This window comes from Diprion similis, chromosome 9 (genome assembly GCF_021155765.1).
Source record: "Diprion similis isolate iyDipSimi1 chromosome 9, iyDipSimi1.1, whole genome shotgun sequence".
Classification (NCBI taxonomy): domain Eukaryota; kingdom Metazoa; phylum Arthropoda; class Insecta; order Hymenoptera; family Diprionidae; genus Diprion; species Diprion similis.
In genome coordinates, this window is record NC_060113.1 from 10,853,157 (window position 1) to 10,878,758 (window position 25,602).

The 25,602-nt window shown below is 41.3% G+C and overlaps 4 protein-coding genes across 4 annotated transcripts; 1 reads left to right on the top strand and 3 right to left on the bottom strand.

Annotated features, from left to right (window-relative positions):
* Positions 1-101: 101 nt before the first annotated feature.
* On the bottom strand, positions 102-1,322 carry LOC124410185. Its single transcript, XM_046888354.1, has 2 exons — positions 1,116-1,322; positions 102-962 (listed from the first exon to the last, which is right to left on the bottom strand). Exons 1-2 carry the CDS (start codon positions 1,320-1,322, stop codon positions 102-104), a joined length of 1,068 nt encoding a protein of 355 aa, XP_046744310.1.
* Positions 1,323-6,269: 4,947 nt separating this feature from the next.
* Positions 6,270-9,958, bottom strand: LOC124410186. Its single transcript, XM_046888355.1, has 6 exons — positions 9,203-9,958; positions 8,854-9,037; positions 8,582-8,736; positions 7,231-8,410; positions 6,885-7,137; positions 6,270-6,684 (listed from the first exon to the last, which is right to left on the bottom strand). The coding sequence occupies exons 1-6, from the start codon at positions 9,956-9,958 to the stop codon at positions 6,270-6,272; spliced, it is 2,943 nt and encodes a 980-aa protein (XP_046744311.1).
* A 1,157-nt stretch (positions 9,959-11,115) lies between these two features.
* Positions 11,116-12,070, bottom strand: LOC124410187. Its single transcript, XM_046888357.1, has 3 exons — positions 11,857-12,070; positions 11,718-11,786; positions 11,116-11,349 (listed from the first exon to the last, which is right to left on the bottom strand). Exons 1-3 carry the CDS (start codon positions 12,068-12,070, stop codon positions 11,144-11,146), a joined length of 489 nt encoding a protein of 162 aa, XP_046744313.1. The 3' UTR covers positions 11,116-11,143.
* Positions 12,071-22,830: 10,760 nt separating this feature from the next.
* On the top strand, positions 22,831-24,339 carry LOC124410188. Its single transcript, XM_046888358.1, has 5 exons — positions 22,831-22,910; positions 23,006-23,186; positions 23,301-23,415; positions 23,463-24,190; positions 24,235-24,339. The coding sequence occupies exons 1-5, from the start codon at positions 22,831-22,833 to the stop codon at positions 24,337-24,339; spliced, it is 1,209 nt and encodes a 402-aa protein (XP_046744314.1).
* The last annotated feature ends 1,263 nt before the right edge of the window (positions 24,340-25,602 follow it).

Sequence of the window (25,602 nt, forward strand, 5' to 3'; positions counted from 1 at the left end):
ACCCATAGTCTTGGCTACGTTCTCATAAAATGCGACTTCTTTCACCACGAATTTATTCCCAACGCCGATAAATCCCTGCACATCCACGAACATACAATCCATTACAGCAATTTTCGAACAACGTTCGTTAGAGGTGTGTACTCGACGATTCGATCGTGCAGTATGAGACAATAAGTAGCTGTGTCATCCTCTATATCCGTTTCGCTCTCAAATTCTATTCGTAGGTCAACTGTAGCACTTTTAATAGATTCATTTTGTCGCGAACAATCTATCACTATTATTAATGCATCCTTGATGTAAGTTTGCATATCCAGAATGGGTCTATTCACAGTTCCATAATACGAATTCTGGAACTTGGCATATATATCGTACAGTAGAGGAAATTGTTCATTTTTACAGCTTACGTTCAGATTTTCATATGAATATAAATCACTGTTTAGAAATAGCTTAACGTTGCGTAAATCGCAATGGTCGAAATAACTCGCATGATTCTTCACGTTTTCCTTCCGATTTCTTTGCAATGCAAATATCACATATCTTGGTTTTTCCAGTTGCGTTGCTATTTTAATGGGCCAAACTTGCATTTTAGATTTCGGTAAATTTGGATTTTCCTGCAACGACCAAGATCTGAAGCACATCTGTATCGGTTGATTTTTCTCCAATATTCTCAATAGCGACAGCTTTTCAACATCCGATGGCATCACATGCGGTATTCTCCATTGTAATTTTGTTATTTCCAAACGCATGTCTTCCACAGCCGCACCAGTTTTGTAGCAATTTTTATCGGTTCTGCTTCGTATAAGAATGAGTTCGTGTCGAGCGTTGGCAACAATTTTCTCATAATCTTCTGCGAAACCCAGCACGGTATTCAATGGAATACACAGGCTAAAATCACCCGTGTGATGGTTGCTTTTATATCCACCATCCTTCCATCCAAATATTTCCATGGCGTTTTTCTTACTCTGATCCAGCGAAATATAATTTTTAAACGTTGATGTTATTCCTACATTCTTACAATGATCAATTTCCACAGCATTCAATTCGGAGCGTATTTCATCGAAAAAAAAACACGGAATGTTTTTTTCCAGCTCAAAATCAATTTGATAATTTCTCACACCCGCAACAATTTTGAAAGCTTTTCCCTGAATGTAGATGAAACTCTCACTCGGCAGCACACACAAATCCTGCTGTTGTATCGAAATGCGTATCTCGTCGTTATTGTTGTAGGAGGAATTTGCATACGGATTATGTGCATGCCCGATCGCCTGGTTGATGCTGTTGTCGTAGACCGGCGATGCATCGATTCTCAGGATGTTGGACATCATTTTCGGAGTTTAAACCCCAGCGAAATCAAAATATTCTTGCTTTTTGAAGTAAGCAACCGTTCGGAATTTAGTGACCCTTTTGTATCCCTCGGTGATTCAGTACTGACCGAAACAGTGCTGGATGCTTGATTATATGCATTGTTGTATGTTAGCATTTTCAATCTCCTTTCAAGTGAAGTCGTATAGTGATTTCTTCCCCTCTGAAATTGACCGGTGCTCCGCTCTGGTCAACTATACTCAGCGTTATGTTGTCGATCACGCGAACACTCACCGGCATGTAGATGATGCTTCGGGGCGATTCCGAAATTTTATAACCTGGTGGAACGTATGGCGAAAATTCGTGTATCGTGTGAGCCTGCGAACTATTGCTGAATGCGCCATATGTTACGATACACTCCACTTTGATGGAATTAACTCTAGATATTTTTATCGGGTTTGTCGACTCGTGCCATTCCCCTGCTTTACGTATCTCACCATCATCAAACCCTCACAATGGCGCTATCGAGTTGTCATTCAAGAAATCAATGTCCCATTTACACCAAACTTCCGATTTAGGTGTATTATTGTTGGCTCGAATTATTATGTTTAGTGCTTCGACCGCCTTTTTACCAGCGCTAACATTCGGTGAAACATCAATCACGTATTCCATATGTTTTTGCACATATTTGTTTACATCCTCAATGGTATACGACCCCGTCGGTATAGTAATTCGATTATTGTAATTATAACCCAAGCTGTTGCATGTTTCATCAATGTTGGGTATTGAATTGTATGATTGAAACGTGACCAGCCCCATTGAATAAGATTCGCGGTGATTTAGAATTATTGGTGGAAAGTAATTCGCACTCAGAGTCGATGTATCACCCATTAACGTGAAGGTTATAGACATTATTCCTTCGCTGCGAGAAATTTCAAACACAACTCTCCGCAATTGGATGCGTTGTCAGACTGATGCCTGTCATGATTGTACCAGATAACATTCCTCCCACCGAAGTATCGCACAACTTCGTTCGGCGGTGATAAATTACCAAAACTGTCGTAATAATACACGTTCTGTCCAATTTTTTTATAAGCCACCCAATGTGTCCCCACTCCCGCATTACTATCTAAATTCATAATTCCGCTCTCGCGAACTCTGATTCGTTTCGGTAAATTGTTCCGCATGAAAATACCCCGGAAATGTGATATTTTCATCTTTTTGGCAAATTTCCACAGTTCACGGTCTGTAGTAACCCCTCGCGGAAGTTTCACATTTCGGAGTTTTTTTTTAGCTTGTTGGTTGATTTCAAGAATAGCCCCCATCCTTTCTTGTAAGGGGCTAAATGAAGTCCCCTACCACGTCCGCTCAATGCGATAGCCTCCATTGTCTTATTGTGACGTTGGTTTTCTTCCAATTTTTTAGCCGCGCTCGACGCATCATTTACTGCTTTAGCGATGCCGGCCGCCCCACCTACCAACGATCCCGCGGCCGATAGCCCCGCGAATATGGGTATTAATAGTGGTAGAAAACCACCATGCTTTGCAACCTTCAACACTCTTGGCAATTTAACATTCTTCTTATCCCCTCCAATTGCCTATTTCGCTGCTCTAAGCGCTATGCGTATCGCGCTCCCTTTGTCCGTCGGTTTGAACATTTTCACCGCCTGACGTGCAGATGTCATAGCAGCACGTACCAACGGTTTTCTAATACCCATACCAAGTTTGACTTTAGCACGCATGGTTTTGTTAACTGCCCAACCTGCTGCACGCTCTGTCCACTTTGCTCCCTTGTCACGACTGCGTTGCAACGCTGCCCGAGCCAACCTTCTATCAGCCTCGTGTCTAAATTTTAGATCTTTGCTTTTCGCATAGGCAATATCATGTTCTCGACAGGCTTTGTCCAACAAATTCACCCCCGTTCGACCGCTGGCAAGACGCTGCTGCAAACGTGTTCCAGGACCGCAGAACTGATAACCCGGTAGATGTAGCTCAATGGGCAAATTATTGATTGCGGTATTTAACATTCCTCTTCCTCTGGGCATGTGTGCTATCAAGCGTCCGGAAAACAACTGATCAGTATGTATTCGCCCACTGAGACTCATGCAACAACATAAAATTTATAAAACAGTCCGTCACTTGACCAATCAAAAATTTGGAAAACGATGTGCAACATGTGTCAAAAATTAATCGTCACGGTAAACTATTACCAACATCCGTAAGAAGTATTATTTGCGGACCGTCCAATTGTGGAAAAACCAACGTAGTTATCAGCCTTCTCATTAATCCCAACGGATTACGTTTCCGGAATGTATACATATATTCCAAGTCTTTGACGCAGCCAAAATATGAATATTTACGCAAGGTCTTGAATCGTGTGCCTGGTGTGTCCCATCTTACCTATTCCAACAATTGCGACGTAATTCCGGTGGAGCAATCCAAGCCGAACACGATTTTTATTTTCGATGATATTGCCTGTGATAAGCAGGATGTGGTTAGGGAATATTTCTGCATGGGTCGACATAAATCAGTTGATTGTTTTTATCTCTGTCAAACATACACAAGAATCCCCAAACATCTGATTCGTGACAATGCAAACTTCATAATTCTCTTCAAACAAGACGCTAAGAACTTGCGACATGTATTCAATGATCATGTGAATACAGATATGAAGTATGCTGAATTTGAAAAATTATGTTCCATCTGTTGGCGTTCGAAGTATGGATTTCTTACGATTGATGAAGATAGTCCCATGAATTCCGGTCGATATCGCAGAGGGTTCAATGAATTTATCATAAAAACGTGATGTAACCCGCCTGAGGTTACAGTGTTACGTCTGAATGTGTGCCCATAACATCTTTAAGTATGCTGAAGACAACGAAATCTGAGACTGATTTGAAGCGCAAGATAGTGGAAGCAAGCGATGCGGTGAGGAAGAAATATCAAGCATTGAAAACTGATCGCATAGCCGACAGCAAAGCTATGGAGAGAACTTTTAAACCGATTGTTGAGCCGCTGACTGCTATAGCAAAGGCATCTGAGTTCAAAGCGGATGCTATAAAGCCTGAAGTGTTTGCTGAAAATGATGATGAATTGGATAATAGTATGGCTTGGGACTATTACAAACAGACTCCAAACTCAGAATATCGCATACGAAAACCGAGTCAATCGCTTATCAGGAAATTGTTTCAACGCAGAGGGGGTCTGGAGAAATCTGCACCCAATACGCGTGAAAGCAGTGATATTGAAGATGACGCGAACGTTACGATTGAGCGAACTATTCCCATCTTGCGTGAAACGGTTCACACGACGCCAGTCATCGAATCTCATATGGAATCGCCGCGGTCGGCGTTGATGGAGCAAATGGCTGACCCTGATACTTTAACGCATATGGAACGCGCGTTCGAGGAAAACTTTGGTACTTTGGCCAAGAATTATATAATGAATTCAATTCGCGATACGGCAAATACAATGGATTCGGTTTACGGAATAAGATTTGTGAACAATGATGGAGCCCCTGGTTTCATGATTGGTGACTCACCGATTGAATTTGAGCTGGATCATTTTTATGTTAAAAACATGCGATTCAAAGCAACTCCAGGTATATTGGAACTCATGTTTAAGAAAATCCCCGACGAAGATATTCACACAGATGATGATCTTCGTGAATATCGCGACATCATAGATTCTACAAATGCCCACAAAAGAGGCTATCTTAAAACTGGTCAAGTATGCGGTAATAAATCCTACAAATATCGGAACATCATACGCAAGTTATTTCCAAGTCGCTCGGCACTCGGTGAAGGTCTCAACAGCAGTAAACATATCGTGCGAAAGAATTCTCGATTAGTGTATACATATTGGGATGATCCAAACGAGTTGGTGGACAGGTTGTGGTTATTGAGTCGTTCCGAGGCTGCTGGTAACACGGCTCACACGAATGAGATTATCTCAATAGTGGAGAAATTACGCGAAGCTAATATTATTGTTTGAAAAATGAGTAGGGAGAAAATACAGCTGGTCAGAGAGCTACATGCACCGGCTCGTCGTAACTTTAAGCGCCGAAGAGTGATCGTGAAAGGCTTTGATGACTTGTGGCAAGCGGATTTGGTCGAAATGCGGCAGTATGCCAGAATAAATCGAAATTTTAATTACACTCTAACGGTCATCGACGTGTTATCCCAATTCGCGTGGGCTGTGGCACTGAAAAATAAGAGTGCTCAATCGGTTGTCGACGGATTTAAAGAAGTTATTCAAAGCGGTCGTTCACCTAAGAATCTTCAATCGGACGATGGTAAAGAATTTTTCAATGTCGAATTTAAAAAGTCAATGAAAAAGCACAACATCAACCATTACTCAACCTACAACGCTATGAAGGCATCGGTCATAGAACGTTGGAATCGCACACTCAAGGATAAAATGTGGCGATCATTCAGCCTGAATGGATCATACAAATGGATTGATAATATACAACAGTTGGTGGCGGAATACAATAAGCGCAAACATAGTACCACGGGTATGGCACCGATAAAAGTGAATCGTAAAAATGCAAACCAGTTACTCGCAACAGTCTACAGCAACTTTAAACAAGTTAAGCCAGCAAAATATAAAGTAGGAGATTCCGTGAGAGTGGGCAAGTACAAGACGATATTCGCGAAAGGTTACACGCCATATTGGTTGACCGAAATTTTCAAGATTCAAAAAGTACAAAACACAAATCCGCGAACTTATATTCTGATAGATCAGCAGTCGAACCCAATCCAGGGGGGTTTCTATGAACAAGAAATGCATTCCGTGAAATATCCAGACATATATTTAGTGGAGAGAGTTTTGAAGAAGAAAGGTGATAAGGTGTTTGTGAAGTGGTTGGGTCTAGATAAATCACACAATTCTTGGATAAATAAAGACAATGCATTGAGTCGTTTTATTCACATCATGTCTATATTTTTTGTTAAATGAATATTATTTCTATACAGATGGTGTAATTTCTACCATCCCCCAGAGTAACGTGTCTGTACTATCGAGTAGTAAATACCGCTTATCATCGTGATGGCTTGAAGCAAGTTTCAATTGTCGAATTGAATACACTTTATGCAGAATCGAACGAATGGTCCGCTGCGTTTTTGAAATACTCTCGTGTTGGTTAAGGCAGTCGAGATAATTTTCGAAAGTTATTTGATGGTTCAATACATTATTTTCCACACCTTTTGCTCTCTTCACGATCTTATTGTCATCCATTCGCGTCGCATACATTTTGGATCGCAATCCGACAAATTCAGTCATTATTTCGCCATTTCTCTCATTCTTCATTAGTCCTACAACTTTTTTGTTAACCTGAGGGATTTTATAAATATTATCCGCAGGATAATCGCTGGTGGCGAATCTGTCAATATTGTTGCGAATTCATAAACGTCGCTAGATTTTATTTCATAAATAAGACTGTCCGTATCGGTAAACATTAACTTACAATTTGATTTCAACGTCGATAACATAAATGAATAATGAAAGTCGTATACGCAAATTTTGGATAAATCTAGAATGGTCATTCCGGCGTAAATTGGTTTGTTAAATATCACTTCGAGCCTGTTCAGCTGTATCGCAACGAAATTATCATCGAATATACTTCGACTGTGGAAATTTGGTTGCGATATCAGTGCTTTGGCACCGCAACGTCCATGCCATTTTTGCGCTAACTTGACGTCTGAATATTTACGAACATTTTCCATTGTTTTACCAAATACCGCGTTGTTCATCAGTTCGTATAGATTCTGTTCGAATTTGTTGGCACTTTTGGCTCTTAACGTCGTGTTCAAATCAATATAACTCTTCAACGATGCTGATTGTTTGAATTGCAATATTCTATGAATTTTACGCTATATCGAACCGTTTTTCACACACTGTTGCAAAATACGATAATGTATAACATAACGTGTCTTGTTCTGCAACGTAGCTAAAAGTTTAGGAGTTTTCCCACCGGGCGGTTCTTGATGATTTGGACAAAAGGGTAAGTCTTGATGTAATACGTGAACATTGGCGGGGTATTCTAAATCTACCTCCAATATGTATCCATCATCAGACTCTTCACCGACGTGCATGAAATCAAAATCATGTACTCGATGCACCCATTCAAAATTTCTACAAGGCAGGTACTGAGACATCGCCCGACCATATAAATTATTTACATCCAAGTAGAGCAATGATTTGGTTTCCAACTGTGGATTGTAGTCTGTCATGTATTTATTATTTGCTTTACTGTATCGATTCGAGCATTGACTCAATCCTCCACGCAAGCCTACTTCAATGAACAGCAGCATATCAACGTCCGTGAGCAATTCCAGATGAATTTTTGTGTGGAAAAGCATGCAATCCCAAGTAAAACCAGGTAAAGTACAGTATTGTGCTGGATCTAGCTTATATATTCGGAGGCAATTATCGCGGAAATTTTGAAAGACGTCTGCAAGGAGCATGACGTCAATTTTCAGATACAAATCACTATACTCGCCCAATGTTGTGATATTAAAACTACACCAAACGTTCTGTGCATGAGCATAGTCTTCGTCTTCAATATTTTGGTCGTTCAATACGTTATAAAATGATTCTTTCGAGGGTAATGAGCGTTCGTTCAGTCGGTCAACTTCGGTCACGTAATCATACAGAAATATCCCTTTGCAGGTTAGAAGATTGAATTGCGAATCTGTGGCGTTGGGGCATTGACATTCCAAATTCGTTAAATCATTGTGTCGCAGGTAAGAACTGAGTTCGGCTAAACTCGAACTCATCTGTCGATAAGAATCGATGAATTGAAGTCTTACGGCGAGGCTGTGAAACGTCTGAGTGAATGCTATGTACTTTTCTTTGGTAATTGGAAGAACACTGAGCGAGGATGATTTAATATTAGCCAATTCACCGATGATGAAGTGTGAATCGTAACCACTCAAGTTGTGAAATACAACGGGTACGGTGCGATTGAGTTTGTAATCCAGATTACAATTTGAATGTGCAGGCCCGCGATATAGTCCTGTAACATGACAATGATCCTCCACGCGATCATTTGGATGCACAAATTTTAGCTCGCAAATGTGACATACTTCAGCGTTTTCGAATTCAGTCTGTTGTTGACCGGACAATTAATACATAGGTTTCTTTTGATTGAAGTATTCAGCTACCCTAACTGCGATTCCGTGTAATTGATGGGCTAAACATTTCTGACAATCGACACCTCGATATGAATTGTAGTATGACAGCGACTCATCGTGACTACATTTAAAATAATAACCTACGCTATATGGTACATGTTTCTGATATATCTTCGTATGCGATGATTCAGAAGACTGTGAGGAATTCTCCAACAAACACTCAAAATCTGCGTAAACTATGTATGGTACTTGCATTTTGTTCGAGTAATTCTTAAACTTTAACCACTTGTTGGACTGATCTGGAAGCGTGAGTTTACAAGGTGTATCTGGACTGCAATCAAGCCTGTGCACAAGCAATTTTGATTCGGAGTAGAAATAATGTAAACATCGATTACAAACATGGATTGCATTCGTACGTGCATTCAATTGATGATTGACTAGTCGCGATAAATTTTTAATCCAACAGAAGTGTGTTCTTTCATGGGAGAATTCATCATCAAGGTTTTCATCGTGTAGCATGAGCAAGTTGATGTGTTCGATACTTGGATTTTCATGCCGACTGATGAGTAGTGATGAGACTTGATGCCGCTTGCCCCGTTTCTCCAGAATATATACATTCACGGAAATATTATTGAGTTTTTCAAATTTTGTTATGTCATTCAATTTTGTCGGGAATTTGATACCAGTGAAATTGAATACTTGATTGTAATGGGAGTAGGAAGTTACTCGATTTGCGTTTGTTGCAGCAGGATGTCAAGCGGATACGCAAGCCCAAGCAAAACAGGCGTTATCGGCATTTTGAACATTAACAACCGCTTTTTTCACCTTAATATCGCTCGGCAAGTCCATCCACATTGAACCTACCAGCGGCTCATACTTGTTAATGTTAACTAATAAATTATCTATACTAATCAAGGCCCAGCCACTATCGCGCTCCTGAAATTCTTCGATTTGAGCAAGTAGAGGTGATGCAACATACTCGTCGTACCATTCCGCCGGATTGAAGGTTGTTTGGAGAGTAGCATTCTTCGTATTAAAGAATTTTGTTTCGGATTTCACATCCAGAACAAAAGTTGCAGATAGCGTGGTGTTGACTTTCAGATGGTGATGTTGGCGAAGCAATGTGTTGAGTTTGTCGAAAATAACGGTGTATGCAGCTGTTAGGAATAGTTTTAGGTCGCTGATTCGAAAGTTGGTGATTACCCCGGTGATCAAACGCTTCTCGAACGCAGATTCCAAATCATCCCATTGAATTGCCGGAGCGTCGTGTGAACCACCTCGAATTGAAGGGTTTATCACAGCACGTTGAGAGGTCAATTTAACAATAAGAGTCTGAATCTTTCGTTTATCGCGAAAACTGGTGATTCGATCTCTGTAAAAGTCGTTGAGGGTTTTTAGAAGTGTGAGACTAATAGTGTTCCACTGCGAAGTGAGATCTTCATTGGAGTCCGTAGTGAGTCGCTGGTATGCAATGTCTAATTTATCAATTACGTTATGAAACTCGTCGAACCGGTTTGGCATTGTGCCTCCAAAAAATTTTCGAAAATTTTATGAACAGCACTCGTCATACAATGTGCGATTCAACTCGCAGCTACTCTTCGCGCACAGTATTAGCAATTATGCTATAGTTCTCATTAGCAGCTCTAACGTAAATATATTCATCGACTATGGAGAGATCCTGGTGAAAAAAGTATATCGGTTCCCACTCAATGTCTTCGAATCTGTATATCACTGATGGCTGTAATGGGATGTGTGGTTCACAGTGAGCCGGCTCGTCAGGTTGCGTGAGCAGGGAAATGTGACACTTGTGACAGTATTGAGGAAAATCAATCAAGTTGTTGAACGTTGATTTGAAATATGCGGTTCCTGGAGATTGCGGTCTGATTGATTGGTCACGTATGACTTGTTCGTAGCACTGATGGCACACGTTAAGAAAAATTGGTGGATGAAAGAATCGATTATCACCTTGATATATGTCGCAAGCGTAGAACTGATATGCGACGAACTTGTAGTAATACATTGTAGGGATGCGAGATAGCAGTGCAACATTTTATATTGTATGAGGGGAGTGGAGGGAGAAGCGTTGTATAATTGCATGGTAATAATGTATTGACATGGGTAGCCTTTTGAATGGCCAGGGTTGAGCGAATGCGGTGGGGAACGGTATCAGAACGTCGTTGCGAAAAAAAATGCTAGATGGATTATCATGGTGGAACAAAATACGAGCGATTATGAGTCCGAGGATGAGCGATGCAGCAAACATGTGCTTGTAAGATCGGTAGAAATTGGTGCGCTTACCAAACGAATGAAGAGACTTTGTCTGGTGACTGCTGGGTACGAGACTGATGAACAGCTGTTGTGTCCAGGTTGTGCGGATGCTTATGATATACCGGTAGAGGATGGATTGGCATTTATACGTCATACGACTTATAGCAGCGCTGAAGATGCATCAAGTTGGCCAAATCAACCGCAGAATTGTGGATTGTGTAAGGATAGTTTGGATTTAATAATACCAAGCAGTATATGTATATATTGCACAACGAAATAAAGACATATCATAACACTACATTGTTTTTATTAATTTTTTACAGGGACTACAAGTTATTGAGCGGTAAAAAACGGCTGGAACACGAACTAAAAGTTAATGAGCGGTAAAAATCAATCCCGCTAGAATATGACTACAGTATAGGGGAGGTGAACAAATTATTAATTTTGATCGGGTGTGGATGTTTGATTCATTTTAAGTCTGGAGATATAATCCATTAATCTACGGTTCTGCTCCATAAGTTGTTGTATGACGACAGTGGCGTTTTCAGGTTTTGATACATTGCGCTCTGGTTCGATGGTGGTTGTTTGGATGGGAGTGAACGTCGTTGGGGGTGATGTCTGGTCCTCTGTTGAATTGTCACAATCTAGATTAAAATGATTCGTCAGTTTTTGGAATGAGCGTATAATAAACTTGAGTTTCGAGTTGATTTTGATCGTAACGAGAGTACGAAAGTAAGAGGCGATGGTGAAAGGTTTTTCGATTGACTCTGAAAAAATAAGATTGGTATAATATCAAATTTTTGCTAGACCTTCTGCACTCAAAAGTTGATAATTAGGACTCACCGGCGGGTTCGGTGGTTGTGGTGATTATTGGGGTGGTGCCGTTTGGCACTGCGATGATTGTTGACGCAGTAGTCGATGATGTCACAGTTCGGGCTACAACGGTGATAGCTTACATTACGCATAAAACATGGTAAAAGACTTGCGTGGGTTGAAGATTGAGAATACTCACATCGTGAGGTGGTCGAAATTGTTGTTGTTGTTGGGCGGTGTAGAAGTTTGTGGGCAGTAGCAAAATGTGCTGTGGAGGGTAATAAAAAAATTGCTTTAAGGTGTGCACAAAAAGGGTATAGTAATGAGGTGATAGTTACCTCCGGCAAAAGTACGATTGAATTTCATCGTGGTTTTGTGAGGATCGATGCTTTCACTAACGTCAATGTGTACAACTTTTCCATCACCATGCATCCTGGCGTCCGGGGAGTGATAGGAGACGTCGAGGTGACTGAAGTTCGACGATACTTGTTCACCGAGCGGTCGAGCAGCCGCTAGGGTGATGAAGCCGAAGATTGTGACTACGGAGTACATGATCGTGATGCGGTGCAATAATTAGACTGTAAGCATCTGCAGCAAGACTATGCGCTTTATAGTATGAATTTGGCGGGTGCGGGGAAGTGCATCTCTGATGACTGTGTGCTAATAAGGGTAGGCGAATGTAGAAATAGCAGATTCGCGAGGTGCACGTTACATTGTTAGAAATAACTGCAACTTTGTTGGCGGGTGGGAGTAGATGCATTGAAATTGGGCTGCTGGCCAGGTGACATTGTATGCGCTGTTATTTTGGGATGCGCTAAATCACGAAAAACCGACAGGTTTATGCGAAGGGGTTACTCGGGCGACATTGTAAGTTTTTCGTGAAAACAAGGTAATTTTGGAGGACAGGTTTATGTGGAAGTTAAAATCCGCCTCGGTGTATTAATTGAACAGCTGGCCAGATGCAGCTGAACGGAGTTCTACTTACCATTGCACTCTCTGATGGTAATCACACGCGATGGTATTCAACCACTGATGATAACACTCAGGGGGGTTGAGATCCGCGGGGGTTGAGAACCGCAGGTTGAGAACCACGGTCACACACACACACACACGCACACACCTCACACGGACACACACGCGGTGATCCAGAACCAACATATCCACGTTAAGTCAGCTTAGGCCGGTCACACGGACGCACGCACACCTCACACGGACACACGCACACGCGGTGATCCAGAACCAACATACTACTGCTACTCACGGTGATGGTAAAGTCGTTCACATAGACGTCAGTGAAGGGACCGACCCTTACGAAACTACGATGAAATTCAATTGGACTTTTGCTGAAGGTAGCTATTACCTCATTACTATACCCTTTTTGTGCACACCTTAAAGCAATTTTTTTATGACCCTCCACAGCACATTTTGGTACTGCCCACAAACTTCTACACCGCCCAACCACAACGACCATTGCGACCACCTCACGATGTGAGTATTCTCAATCTTCAGCCTACGCAAGTCTTTCACCATGTTTTTGCGTAATGTGAGCTATTTCCGTTGTAGCCGAAACTGTAATATCATCAACTACTGCTTCAACAATCAGCTCAGTGCCAAACGACACCACTCCAATAATTAACACAACCGCCGAACCCGCCGGTGAGTCCTAATTATCCGCTATTCAGTGCAGAAGGTCTATCAAAAATTTGATACCATACCAATATTATTTTTTCAGAGTCATTCGAAAAACCTTTCACCATCGCCTCTTACTTTCAAACTCTCGTTACGATCAAAATCGACTCGAAACTCAAGTTTATTATACGCTCATTCAAAAACTTACGAATCATTTTAATCTAGATTGTAACAATTCAACAGAGAACCAGACATCACCCCCAACGACGTTCACTCCCATCCGAACAACCACCACCGAACCGGAGCGCAATGTATCAAAACCTGAAGACGACACTGCCATCATACAACAACTTATGGACGAGAACCGTCGATTGATGGATTATATCTCCAGACTTAAAATGAATTGAACTTCCACACCCGATCAAAATTAATAATTTGTCCCCCCCCCCCCCCCCCCCCCCCCCATACTGTAGTCATATTCTAGCGGGATTGTTTTTTACCGCTGAATAACTTGTAGCCCGTGTGAAAAATTATCATGTTCCAGCGGTTTTTTACCGCTCAATAACTTGTAGTCCGGGTGAAAAATTAATAAAAACAATATAGTGTTATAATATTTTTTTATTTCGATGCGCAATATATACATATACTGCTTGGTATTATCAAATCCGAACTATCCTTACACAATCCACAATTCTGCGGTTGATTTGGCCAACTTGATGCATCTTCAGCGCTGCTATAAGTTGTATGACGTATGAATGTTAATACATCCTCTACCGGTATATCATAAGCATCCGCACATCCTGGACACAACAGCTGTTCATCAGTCTCGTACCCAGCAGTCACTAGGCAAACTCTCTTCATTCGTTTCGTAAGCGCACCAATTTCTACCGATCTTACAAGTACATGTTTGCTGCATCGCTCATCCTCGGACTCATAATCGCTCGTATTTTGTTCCACCATGATAATCCATCTAGCATTTTTTTCCGCAACGACGTTCTTATACCGTTCCCCACCGCATTCGCTTCACCCTCGCCATTGGAAAGGTTACCCATGTCAATACATTATTACCATGCAATTATACAACGCTTTGTCACCGCCCGAAAGGCTTCCCCCACCACTCCTCACCTCAATATAAAAAGCTGCACTGCTATCTCGCATCCTCACAATGTATTACTACAAGTTCGTCGCATATCAGTTCTACGCTTGCGACATATATCAAGGTGATAATCGATTCTTTCATCCACCAATTTTTCTGAACGTGTGCCATCAGTGCTACGAACAAGTCATACGTGACCAATCAATCAGACCACGATCTCTAGGAACCGCATATTTCAAATCAACGTTCAACAACTTGATTGATTTTCCTCAATACTGTCACAAGTGTCACATTTCCCTGCTCACGCAATCTGACGAGCCAGCTCGTTGCGAACCACGCATCCCATTACAGTCATCAGTAATATACAGATTCGAAGACATCGAGTGAGAACCAATATACTTTTTCCACCAGGATCTCTCCGTAGTTGATGAATATATTTACGTTAGAGCTGCTAATGAGAACTATAGCATAATTGATAATACTTTGCGCGAAGAGTAGCTGCGAGTTGAATCGTACATTGTATCACGAGTGCTGTTCATATAATTTTCGCAACTTGTTTGGAGGCACAATGACAAACTGGTTCGACGAGTTTCATAACGTAATTGATAAATTGGACATTGCATACCAGCGACTCACTACGGACTCCAATGTAGATCTCGCTTCGCAGTGGAGCACTATTAGTCTTAAACTTCTAAAAACCCTCAACGACTTTAACAGAGATCGAACCACCAGTTTTGCCGATAAACGAAGGATTCAGACTACCATTGTTAAATTGACCTCTCAACGTGCTGTGTTAAACCATTCGATTCGAGGCGGCTCGCACGACGCTCCGGCCATTCAATGGGATGATTTGGAATCTGCGTTCGAGAAGCGTTTGATCACCGGGGTAATCACCAACTTTCGAATCAGCGATCTGAAACTATTCCTTACAGCTGTATACACCGTTATTTTCGAGAAACTCAACACATTGCTTTGCCAGCATCACCATCTGAAAGTCAACACCACGCTATCTGCAACTTTTGTCCTGGATGTGAAATCCGAAACAAAATTCTTCCATACAAAGAACGCCACTTTCCGATCAACTTCGAATCTAGCGAAATGGTACGAAGAGTATGTTGCATCACCTCTACTGGCTCAAATGAAGAATATCAGGAGCGCGATAGTGGCTGGGCCTTGATAAGTGTAGATAATTTATTAGTTAACATTAACAAGTATGAGCCGTTGATAGGTTCGATGTGAATAGACTTGCCGAGCGATATTAAGGTTGAAAAGGCCGTGGTTCACGTTCAAAATGCCGATAAGGCTTGTTTTGCTTGGGCTTGCGTATCCGCTCGACATCCTGCTGCTTCACACGCGAATCGAGTGACTTCCTACCCCCATTACAATCAAGTATTCAATTTCACTGGCATCAAATTCCCCACAAAATTAAACAATATTCCGAAATTTGAAAAACTTAATAATATTTCCGTGAATGTATATATTCTGGAGAAACGGGGCAAGCGGCATCAAGTCTTACCACTCCTCATCAGTCAGCATGAAAATCCAAATATCGAACACATCAACTTGCTTATGCTACACGGTGAAAACCTTGACGATGAATTCCTTCATGAAAGAACACACTTCTGTTGGATTAAAAATTTATCGCGACTAGTCGATCGTCAATTGAATGCACGTACGCATGCAATCCATGTTTGTGATCGATGTTTACATTTCTTCCACTCCGAAGCAAAATTGCTCGCGCACAGGCTTGATTGCAGTTCAGATACACCTTGTAAACTGACGCTTTTAGATCAGTCCAACAAGTAGTTAAAGTTTAAGAATTACTCGAACAAAATGCAAGTACCATACATAGTTGACGCAGATCTTAAGTGTTTGTTGGAGAATTCCTCACAGTTTTCTGAATCATCGCATGCGAAGGTATATCAGAAACATGTACCATATTGCGTAGGTTATTATTCTAAATGTAGTCACGATGAGTCGCTATCATACTACAATTCCTATCGAGGTGTCGATTGTCAGAAATGGTTAGCCCATCAATTACACGGAATCGCAGTCAGGGTAGCTGAATACTTCAATCAAAAGAAACCTATGTATCAATTGTCTGGTCAACAACAGACTGAATTCGAAAAGGCTGAAGTATGTCACATTTGCGAGCTAAAATTTGTGCATCTAAATGATCGCGTGGAGGATCATTGTCATGTTACAGGACTATATCGCGGGCCTGCACATTCAAATTGTTATCTAAATTACAAACTCAATCACACCGTACACGTTGTATTCCACAACTTGAGTGGTTACGATGCGCACTTCATAATCGGTGAATTGGCTAATATTGAATCATCCTCGCTCAGTGTTCTACCAATTACCTAAGAAAAGTACATAGCATTCACTCAGACGTTTCACAGCCTCGCCGTAAGACTTCAATTCATCGATTCTTATCGGCATATGAGTTCGAGTTCAGCCGAACTAAGCTCTTACCTGCGGCACAATAATTTAACGAATTCGAAATGTCAATTCCCTAACGCCACAGATTCGCATTTCAATCTTCTAACCTGCAAAGGGATATTTCCGGATGATTACGTGAACGAAGCTGACCGAATGAACGAACGCTCATTACCCTCGAAAGAATCATTTTATAACGTATTGAACGACTAAAATATTGAAGACGAAGACTATGCTCATGCACAGAACGTTTGACACAGTTCCAATGTAACAACATTGGGCGAGTATAGTGATTTGTCACTGAAAATTGACGTCATGCTCCTTGCAGACGTCTTTCAAAATTTCCGCGATAATTGCCTCCGAATATATAAGCTAGATCCAGCACAATACTGTACTTTACCTGGTTTTACTTGGGATTGCATGCTTTTCCACACAAAAATTCATCTGGAATTGCTCACGGACGTTGATATGCTGCTGTTCATTGTAGGAGGTTTGCGTGGAGGATTGAGTCAATGCTCGAATCGATACAGTAAAGCAAATAATAAATACATGACAGACTACAATCCACAGTTGGAAACCAAATCATTGCTCTACTTGGATGTAAATAATTTATATGGTCGGGCGATGTCTCAGTACCTGCGTTGTAGAAATTTTGAATGGGTGCATCGAGTACATGATTTTGATTTCATGCACGTCGGTGAAGAGTCTGATGATGGATACATATTGGAGGTAGATTTAGAATACCCCGCCAATGTTCACGTATTACATCAAGACTCACCCTTTTGTCCAAATCATCAAGAACCGCCCGGTGGGAAAACTCCTAAACTTTTAGCTACGTTGCAGAACAAGACACGTTATGTTATACATTATCGTATTTTGCAACAGTGTGTGAAAAACGGTTCGATATAGCGTAAAATTCATAGAATATTGCAATTCAAACAATCAGCATCGTTGAAGAGTTATATTGATTTGAACACGGCGTTGAGAGCCAAAAGTGCCAACAAATTCGAATAGAATCTATACAAACTGATGAACAACGCGGTATTTGGTGAAACGATGGAAAATGTTCGTAAATATTCCGACGTCAAGTTAGCGCAAAAATGGCATGGACGTTACGGTGCCAAAACACTCATATCGCGACCAAATTTCCATAGTCGGAGTATATTCGATGAAAATTTCGTCGCGATCGCGAGCTGAACAGGCTCGAAGTGATATTTAACAAGCCAATGTACGCCGGAATGGTCATTCTAGATTCATCCAAAATTCGCGTTCACGACTTTTACTATTTTTTTATGTTACCAAAGTTGAAATCAAATTGTCAGTTAATGTATACCGATACGGATAGTCTCATTTATGAAATGAAATCTTGCGACGTTTATGAATTCATTCGCAATAATATTGACAGATTCGACACCAGAGATTATCCTGCATTGTCTTTATTTATCCAAGAATTATGTGATTCATCCAGACCCAACCACTTCACAAACACCTTATTACCTTTCCTTTTCAAAACTTTCTCTACTGAATATATGTCGGGATATTTCACGGAATCCAGTTCTTGTTCATAGAAACCCCCCTGGATTGGGTTTGACTGCTGATCTATCAGAAGATAAGTTCGCGGATTTGTGTTTCGTACTTTTTGAATCTTGAAAATTTCGGTCGACCAATTTGGTGTGTAACCTTTCGCGAATATCGTCTTGTACTTGCTAACTCTCACAAAATCTCCTACTTTATATTTTGCTGGCTTAACTTGTTTAACGTTGCTGTAGACTGTTGCGAGTAACTGGTTTGCATTTTTACGATTCACTTTTATCGGTGCTATATCCGTGGTACGATGTTTGCTCTTATTGTATTCCGCCACCAACTGTTGTATAATATCAATCCACTTGTATGATCCGTTCAGGCTAAATGATCGCCACATTTTATCCTTGAGTGTGCGATTCCAACGTTCTATGACCGATGCCTTCATAGCGCTGTAGGTTGAGTAATGGTTGATGTGCTTTTTCATTCACTTTTTAAATTCAGCATTGAAAAATTCTTTACCGTCGTCTGATTGAAGATTCTTATGTGAACGGCCGCTTTGAAGAACTTCTTTAAATCCATCGACAACCGATTGAGCACTCTTATTTTTCAGTGCCACAGCCCACGCAAATTTGGATAACACGTCGATGACCGTTATAATGTAATTGAAATTCCGATTTATTTTGGCATACTGCCGCATTTCGACCAAATCCGCTTGCCACAAGCCATTAAAGCCTTTCACGATCACTCGTCGGCGCTTAAAGTTACGATGAGCCGGTGCATGTAGCTCTCTGACCAGCTGTATTTTCTCCCCACTCATTCTTAAAACAATAATATCAGCTTTGCGTAATTCCTCCACTATTGAGATAATCTCATTCGTGTGAGCCGTGTTACCGGCAGCCTCGGAACGACTCAATAACCACAACCTGTCCACCAACTCGTTTGGATCATCCCAATATGTATACTCCAATCGAGAATTCTTTCGCACGATATGTTTACTCGTGTTGAGACCTTCACCGAGTGCCGACCGACTTGGAAATAACTTGCGTATAATGTTCCGATATTTGTAGGATTCATTACCGCATACTTGACCAGTTTTTAGATAGCCTCTTTTGTGGGCATTTGTAGAATCTATGATGTTGCGATATTTACGAAGATCATCGTCCGTGTAAATATCTTCGTCGGGGATTTTCTCAAACATGAGTTCCAATATACCCGGAGTTGTTTTGAATCGCATGTTTTCAACGTTAGAATGATCTAGCTCAAAGTCAATCATGAAACCAGGGGCCCCATCATTATTGACAAATCTGATTCCGTAAACCGAATCCATTGTATTTGCCGTATCGCGAATTGAATTCATCACATAATTCTTGGCCAAAGTGCCAAAGTTTTCCTCGAACGCGCGTTCCATATGCGTTGAAGTATCAGGGTCAGCCATCTGCTCCATCAACGCCGACCACGGCGATTCCGTATGAGATTCGGTGACTGGCCGTCGTGTAAACCGTTTCACGCAAGACGGGAATAGTTCGCTCAATCGTAACGTTCGCGTCATCTTCAATATCACTGCTTTCACGCGAATTGGGTGTAAATTTTTCCAGACCCCCTCTGCGTTGAAACACTTTCCTGACAAGCGATTGGCTCGGTTTTCGTATGCGATATTCTGAGTTTGGAGTCTGTTTGTAATAGTCCTAAGCCATGCTATTATCCAATTCATCATCATCATTTTCAGCAAACACTTCAGGCTTTATAGCATCCGCTTTGAACTCAGATGCCTTTGCTATAGCAGTCAGCGGCTCAACAATCGGTTTGGAAGTTCTCTCCATCGCTTCGCTGTCGGCTATGCGATCAGTTTTCAATGCTTGATATTTCTTCCTTACCGCATCGCTTGCTTCCACTATCTTGTGCTTCAAATCGGTCTCGGATTTCGATGTCTTCAGCATACTTGAAGATGTTATAGGCACACATTCAGACGTAACACTGTTACCTCAGGCGGGTTACATCACGTTTTTATGATAAATTCATTGAACCCTCTGCGATATCGGCCGGAATTCATAGGACTATTTTTATCAGTCGTCAGAAATCCATACTTCGAACGCTAGCAGATGGAGCGAAATTTTTCAAATTCCGCATACTTCATATCTGTATTCACATAATCATCGAATACATGCCGCAAGTTCTAAGCGTCTTGTTTGAAAAGAATTATGAAGTTTGCATCGTCACGAATCAGATGTTTGGGGATCCTTGTGTATGTTTGACACAGATAGAAACAATCAACTGATTTATGTCGACCCATGCAGAAATATTCCCTAAGCACGTCCTGCTTATCACAGGCAATATCATCGAAAATAAAAATCGTGTTCGGCTGGGATTGCTCCACCGAAGTTACGTCACAATTGTTGAAATAGGTAAGATAGGACACACCAGGTACACGATTCAAGACCTTGCGTAAATATTCATATTTTGGCTGTGCCGAAGACTTGGAATATATGTATACATTCTGGAAACGTAATCCGTTGGGATTAATGAGAAGGCTGATAACTACGTTGGTTTTTCCACAATTCGACGATCCGCAAATAATACTTCTTACGGATGTCGGTAATAGTTTACCGTGGCGATTAATTTTTGACACATGTTGCACGTCGTTGTCCAAATTTTTGATTGGTAAAGTGACGGACTGTTTTATAAATTTCATGTTGTTGCATGAGTCTTAGTGGGCGATTACATACTGATCAGTTGTTTTTCGGACGCTTGATAGCACACATGCCCAGAGGACGTGGAATGTTAAATACCGCAACGAATAATTTGCCCATTGAGCTACATCTACCGAGTTATTAGTTCTGCGGTCCTGGAACACGTTTGCAGCAGCGTCTTGCCAGCGGTCAAACAGGAGTGAATTTGTTGGACAAAGCCTGTCGAGAACATGATATTGCCTATGCGAAAAGCAAAGATCTAAAATTTAGACACGAGGCTGATAAAAGTTTGGCTCAGGCAGCGTTGCAACGCAGTCGTGACAAGGAAGCAAAGTGGACAGAACGTGCGGCAGGTTGGGCAGTTAACAAAACCATGCGTGCTCAAGTCAAACTTGGTATGGGTATTAGAAAACCCTGGGTACGTGCTGCTATAACATCCGCACGTCAGGCGGTGAGAAAGTTTAAACCGACAGACAAAGGGAGCGCGATACGCATAGCGCTTAAAGCAGCGAAACAGGCAATTGGCGGGGATAAGAAGAATGTTAAATTGCCCAGAGTGTTGAAGGTTGCAAAGCACGGTGGTTTTCCACCGCTATTAATACCCATATTTGCGGGGCTATCAGCCGCGGGATCGTCGGCAGGTGGGGCGGCCGGCATCGCTAAAGCAGTGAATGATGCGTCGAGCGCGGCTAAAAAATTGGAAGAAAACGAACGTCACAATAAGACAATGGAGGCTATTGCATTGGGTAGACGTGGTAGGGGACTTTATTTAGCACCTCACAAGAAAGGATGGGGGCTATTCTTGAAATCAACTAACAAGCTAAAAAAACTCCAAAACGTGAAACTTCCGCAAGGGGTTACTACAGACCGTGAACTGTGGAAGTTTGCCAAAATGCTGAAAATATTACATTTCCGGGGTGTTTTCATGCGGAACAATTTACCGAAACAAATCAGAGTTCGCGAGAGCGGAATTATAAATTTAGATAGTGATGCGGGAGTAGGGACACATTGGGTGGCTTATAAAAAAATTAGACACAACGTGTATTATTACGACAGTTTCGGCAATTTACCACCGCCGAACGAAGTTGTGCGATACTTCGGTGGAAGGAATGTTATCTGGTACAATCATGACAGGCATCAGTCTGACAACGCATCCAATTGCGGAGAGTTGTGTTTGAAATTTCTCGCAGCGAAGGAAGCATGTCTATAACCTTCACGTTAACGGGTGATACATCGACCCTGAGTGCGAATTACTCTCCACCAATAATTCTAAATCACCGCAAATCGTATTCAATGGAACTGGTCACGTTTCAATCATACAATTCAATATCCAAAATTGATGAAACCTGCAACAGCTTGGGTTATAATTACAATAATCGAATTACTATACCGACGGGGTCGTATACCATTAAGGATGTAAACAAATATGTGCAAAAACATATGGAATACGTGATTGATGTTTCACAAAATGTTAGCGCTGGTAAAAAGGTGATCGAAGGACCAAACATAATAATTCGAGCCAACAATAATACACTTAAATCGGAAGTTTGGTGTAGATGGGACATTGATTTCTTGGATCATAACTCGATAGCACCATTGTTACGGTTTGATAATGATGAGATACGTAAAGCAAGGGAATGGCACGAGTCGACAAACCCGATAAAAATATCTAAAGTTAATTCCATTAAAGTGGAGTGTAGCGTAACATATAGCGCATTCAGCAATAGTTCGCAGGCTCACACGATACACGAATTTTCGCAAGACGTTCCACCAGGTTATAAAATTTCGGAATCGCCCCGGAGCATCATCTACATGCCGGTGAATGTTCGCGTGATTGACAACATAACGCTGAGTATAGTTGACCAGAGCGGAGCACCGGTCAATTTTAGAGGAAAAGAAATCACTATACGACCTCACTTGAAAGAAGATTGAAAATGCTAACATACAACAACGCATATAATCAAGCATCCAGCACTGATTCGGTCAGTACTGAATCGCCGAGGGATACAAAAGGGTCACTAAATTCCGTAAGTTTGCTCACTTGAAAAAGCAAGATTATTTTGATTTCGCTGGGGTTTAAACTTCGAAAATGATGTCCAACATCCTGAGAATCGATGCATCGCCGGTCTACGACAACAGCATCAACCAGGCGATCGTGTACGCACATCATCCGTATGCAAATTCCTCCTACAACAATAACGACGAGATATGCATTTTGATACAACAGCAGGATTTGTGTGTGCTGCCGAGTGAGAGTTTCATCTACATTCAGGGAAAAGCTTTCAAAATTGTTGCGGGTGCGAGAAATTATCAAATTTATTCTGAGCTGGAAAAAAACTGTCCGTGTTTTTTCTTCGATAAAATACGCTACGAATACGATGGTGTGGAAATTGATCGTTGTAAGAATGTCGGAATAACATCTACGTTGAAAAATTATATTTCGCTGGATCAGAGTAAGAAAAATGCCATGGAAATATTTGGATGGAAGGATGGTGGATATAAAAGCAACCATCACACGGGTGATTTCAGCCTGTGTATTCCGTTGAATCCGTGCTGGGTTGCGCAGAAGATTATAAGAAAATTGTTACTAACGCTCGACACGAGCTCATTATCATACGAAGCAGAACCGATAAAAATTGCTACAAAACTGGTGCGGCTGCGGAAGACATGCGTTTGGAAATAACAAAATTACAATGGAGAATACCGCATGTGATGCCATCGGATGTTGTAAAGCTGTCGCTATTGAGAATATTGGAGAAAAATCAACCGATACAGATGTGCTTCAGATCTTGGTCGTTGCACGAATATCCCAATTTACCGAAATCTAAAATGCAAGTTTGGCCCATCAAAATAGCAACGCAACTGGAAAAACCAAGATATGTGATATTTGCATTGCAAAGAAATTGGAAGGAAAACGTGAAGAATCATGCGAGTTATTTCGACCACTGCGATTTACGCAACGTTAAGCTATTTCTGAACAGCGATTCATATCCATATGAAAATCGAAACGTAAGCCGTAAAAATGAACAATTTGCTCTACTGTACGATATGTATGCTAAGTTCCAGTATTCGTATTATGGAACTGTGAATAGACCCATTCTGGATATGCAAACTTACATTAAGGATGCACCAATAATAGTGATAGATTGTTCGCGACAAAATGAATCTATAAAAAGTGCTCCAGTTGACATACGAATAGAATTTGAGAGCGAAACGGATATAGAGGATGGTATGGCTGCATATTGTCTCATACTGCACGATCGAATCGTCGAGTACACACCTCAAACGAACGTTGTTCGAAAATTGCTGTAATGAATTGTATGTTCGTGGATGTGCAGGGATTTATCGGCGTTAGGAATAAATTCGTAGTGAAAGAAGTCGCATTTTATGAGAACGTAGCAAAGACTATGAGTCATGACATATTTCGAGATCCATACGCCTGAAACCTGTTGTCGAATAAACTGCGCCATCAAATGAAGTATCTTACGCATAATCATCATGGATTCCAGTGGACTGATGGTTTGACAACTTACGGCATCTTGAGAAGGATTATGCGCGATCTCCTGGGCAGAACGCCGTTGGTGCTTGTCAAGGGATTGGAAAAAATTTGTTGGTTGGAGGAATATGCGGAAAATTTGAAAGCGGTGGATATGATGGAACTGGGCTGTCCAGCGATTGAAATATTGAGGAAATCCTACGACAAGAAGATCGTTGATTGCAGCTTTCATGCAGGGATTTGTGCGTTTCAAAACGTGCAACTCATGAGATTGTAGTACAATGAATTTCAGGACAAGAGTAATTTCGATGAATGAAATAAATGCACACTGAAAAATAAAAACTTGATCATATTTTTAATAAAGTTGTTTATTCCATCAATACATTTTTTTATCAATAAGGTTTAAATTTGTTTTTTTGAGTGGTTCGGCGTTTGCGTTCAGGTTTTTTGCCGGGGAGTTCGCGGATTCGGGAGATAACTTTCGCAGTCAGGTCACCCAAAAGCTGATATTCGGGAGAGCTTCGGTTGGTTGTGAACTGCATGTTGGACAGAGCGGTTCGCCACCAGTCAGTCTTGTCAGTTCGTAGAATATCCTTGGTATTGTAGATTTTAATTTGGACGGTAACCTCTCCGTTGCCGACGTCGTTGTTGAGAGAACAGAAATGTGTGTCGGTGAGTAGTTTGATGGATTCGGGAATACCAGTCTTCGGCTCGTTCTCCGGTATTACATCCCATTCGGGTAGCAGTTGACCCAAACCAAAGTCTCCGAAAAATGAGTTCGAGTAAGTTTGTCTGTGACAAAATATAATTCATTGGTTAGAATGCGATCAACGTCGACGGCGCGGTGTATATTTACCAATTCTTGCAGTTCAGCCATTGCGTGTAGATTGTTCAGCTTGCGTGGAGACCGTTCAGCTTGCGGAGTGATTGTGACTTCAGGCGGTGTATGATGAAGTTTTTATATACAGGGAAAAATGGTGGTGGGAGTATGAAACAATGATGGGCTGTGAGCAATAACTCACTTGAGAACGTTCTGCATACAATGCAATTCTGTTGCATATGGAAGCAGAGCATATAAATGACTAATTATAAACCTGCATTTTGCGAAAATTAATGGCAGGGTAATTGACTATCAGGAGGCGGAAGTTGATGACCTTTGAGCATGCGGCCGGAAATGATACTGCAGTCATTATATAATCAGGGAATGTGC

What these genes read in the sequence shown, in the direction of transcription:
- LOC124410185 (XM_046888354.1), bottom strand. Translation starts at nt 1,322, where the DNA reads ATGTCCAACATCCTGAGAATCGATGCATCGCCGGTCTACGACAACAGC. An exon ending in CTTTCAAAATTGTTGCGGGT is followed by an intron (nt 963 to 1,115) that starts GTGAGAAATTAT and finishes TCGCTGGATCAG; the next exon opens with AGTAAGAAAAACGCCATGGA.
- LOC124410186 (XM_046888355.1), bottom strand. Translation starts at nt 9,958, where the DNA reads ATGCCAAACCGGTTCGACGAGTTTCATAACGTAATTGATAAATTAGAC. An exon ending in AGAAACATGTACCATATAGC is followed by an intron (nt 8,411 to 8,581) that starts GTAGGTTATTAT and finishes GGTCAACAACAG; the next exon opens with ACTGAATTCGAAAACGCTGA. An exon ending in TACGTTGCAGAACAAGACAC is followed by an intron (nt 7,138 to 7,230) that starts GTTATGTTATAC and finishes TCAAACAATCAG; the next exon opens with CATCGTTGAAGAGTTATATT.
- LOC124410187 (XM_046888357.1), bottom strand. Translation starts at nt 12,070, where the DNA reads ATGTACTCCGTAGTCACAATCTTCGGCTTCATCACCCTAGCGGCTGCT. An exon ending in CAATCGTACTTTTGCCGGAG is followed by an intron (nt 11,787 to 11,856) that starts GTAACTATCACC and finishes TACCCTCCACAG; the next exon opens with CACATTTTGCTACTGCCCAC. An exon ending in AATTTCGACCACCTCACGAT is followed by an intron (nt 11,350 to 11,717) that starts GTGAGTATTCTC and finishes ATTTTAATCTAG; the next exon opens with ATTGTGACAATTCAACAGAG.
- LOC124410188 (XM_046888358.1), top strand. Translation starts at nt 22,831, where the DNA reads ATGCTAACATACAACAACGCATATAATCAAGCATCCAGCACTGATTCG. An exon ending in AGGGAAAAGCTTTCAAAATT is followed by an intron (nt 23,187 to 23,300) that starts GTTGCGGGTGCG and finishes GATCGTTGTAAG; the next exon opens with AATGTCGGAATAACATCTAC. An exon ending in TAAAAGCAACCATCACACGG is followed by an intron (nt 23,416 to 23,462) that starts GTGATTTCAGCC and finishes TGGGTTGCGCAG; the next exon opens with AAGATTATAAGAAAATTGTT.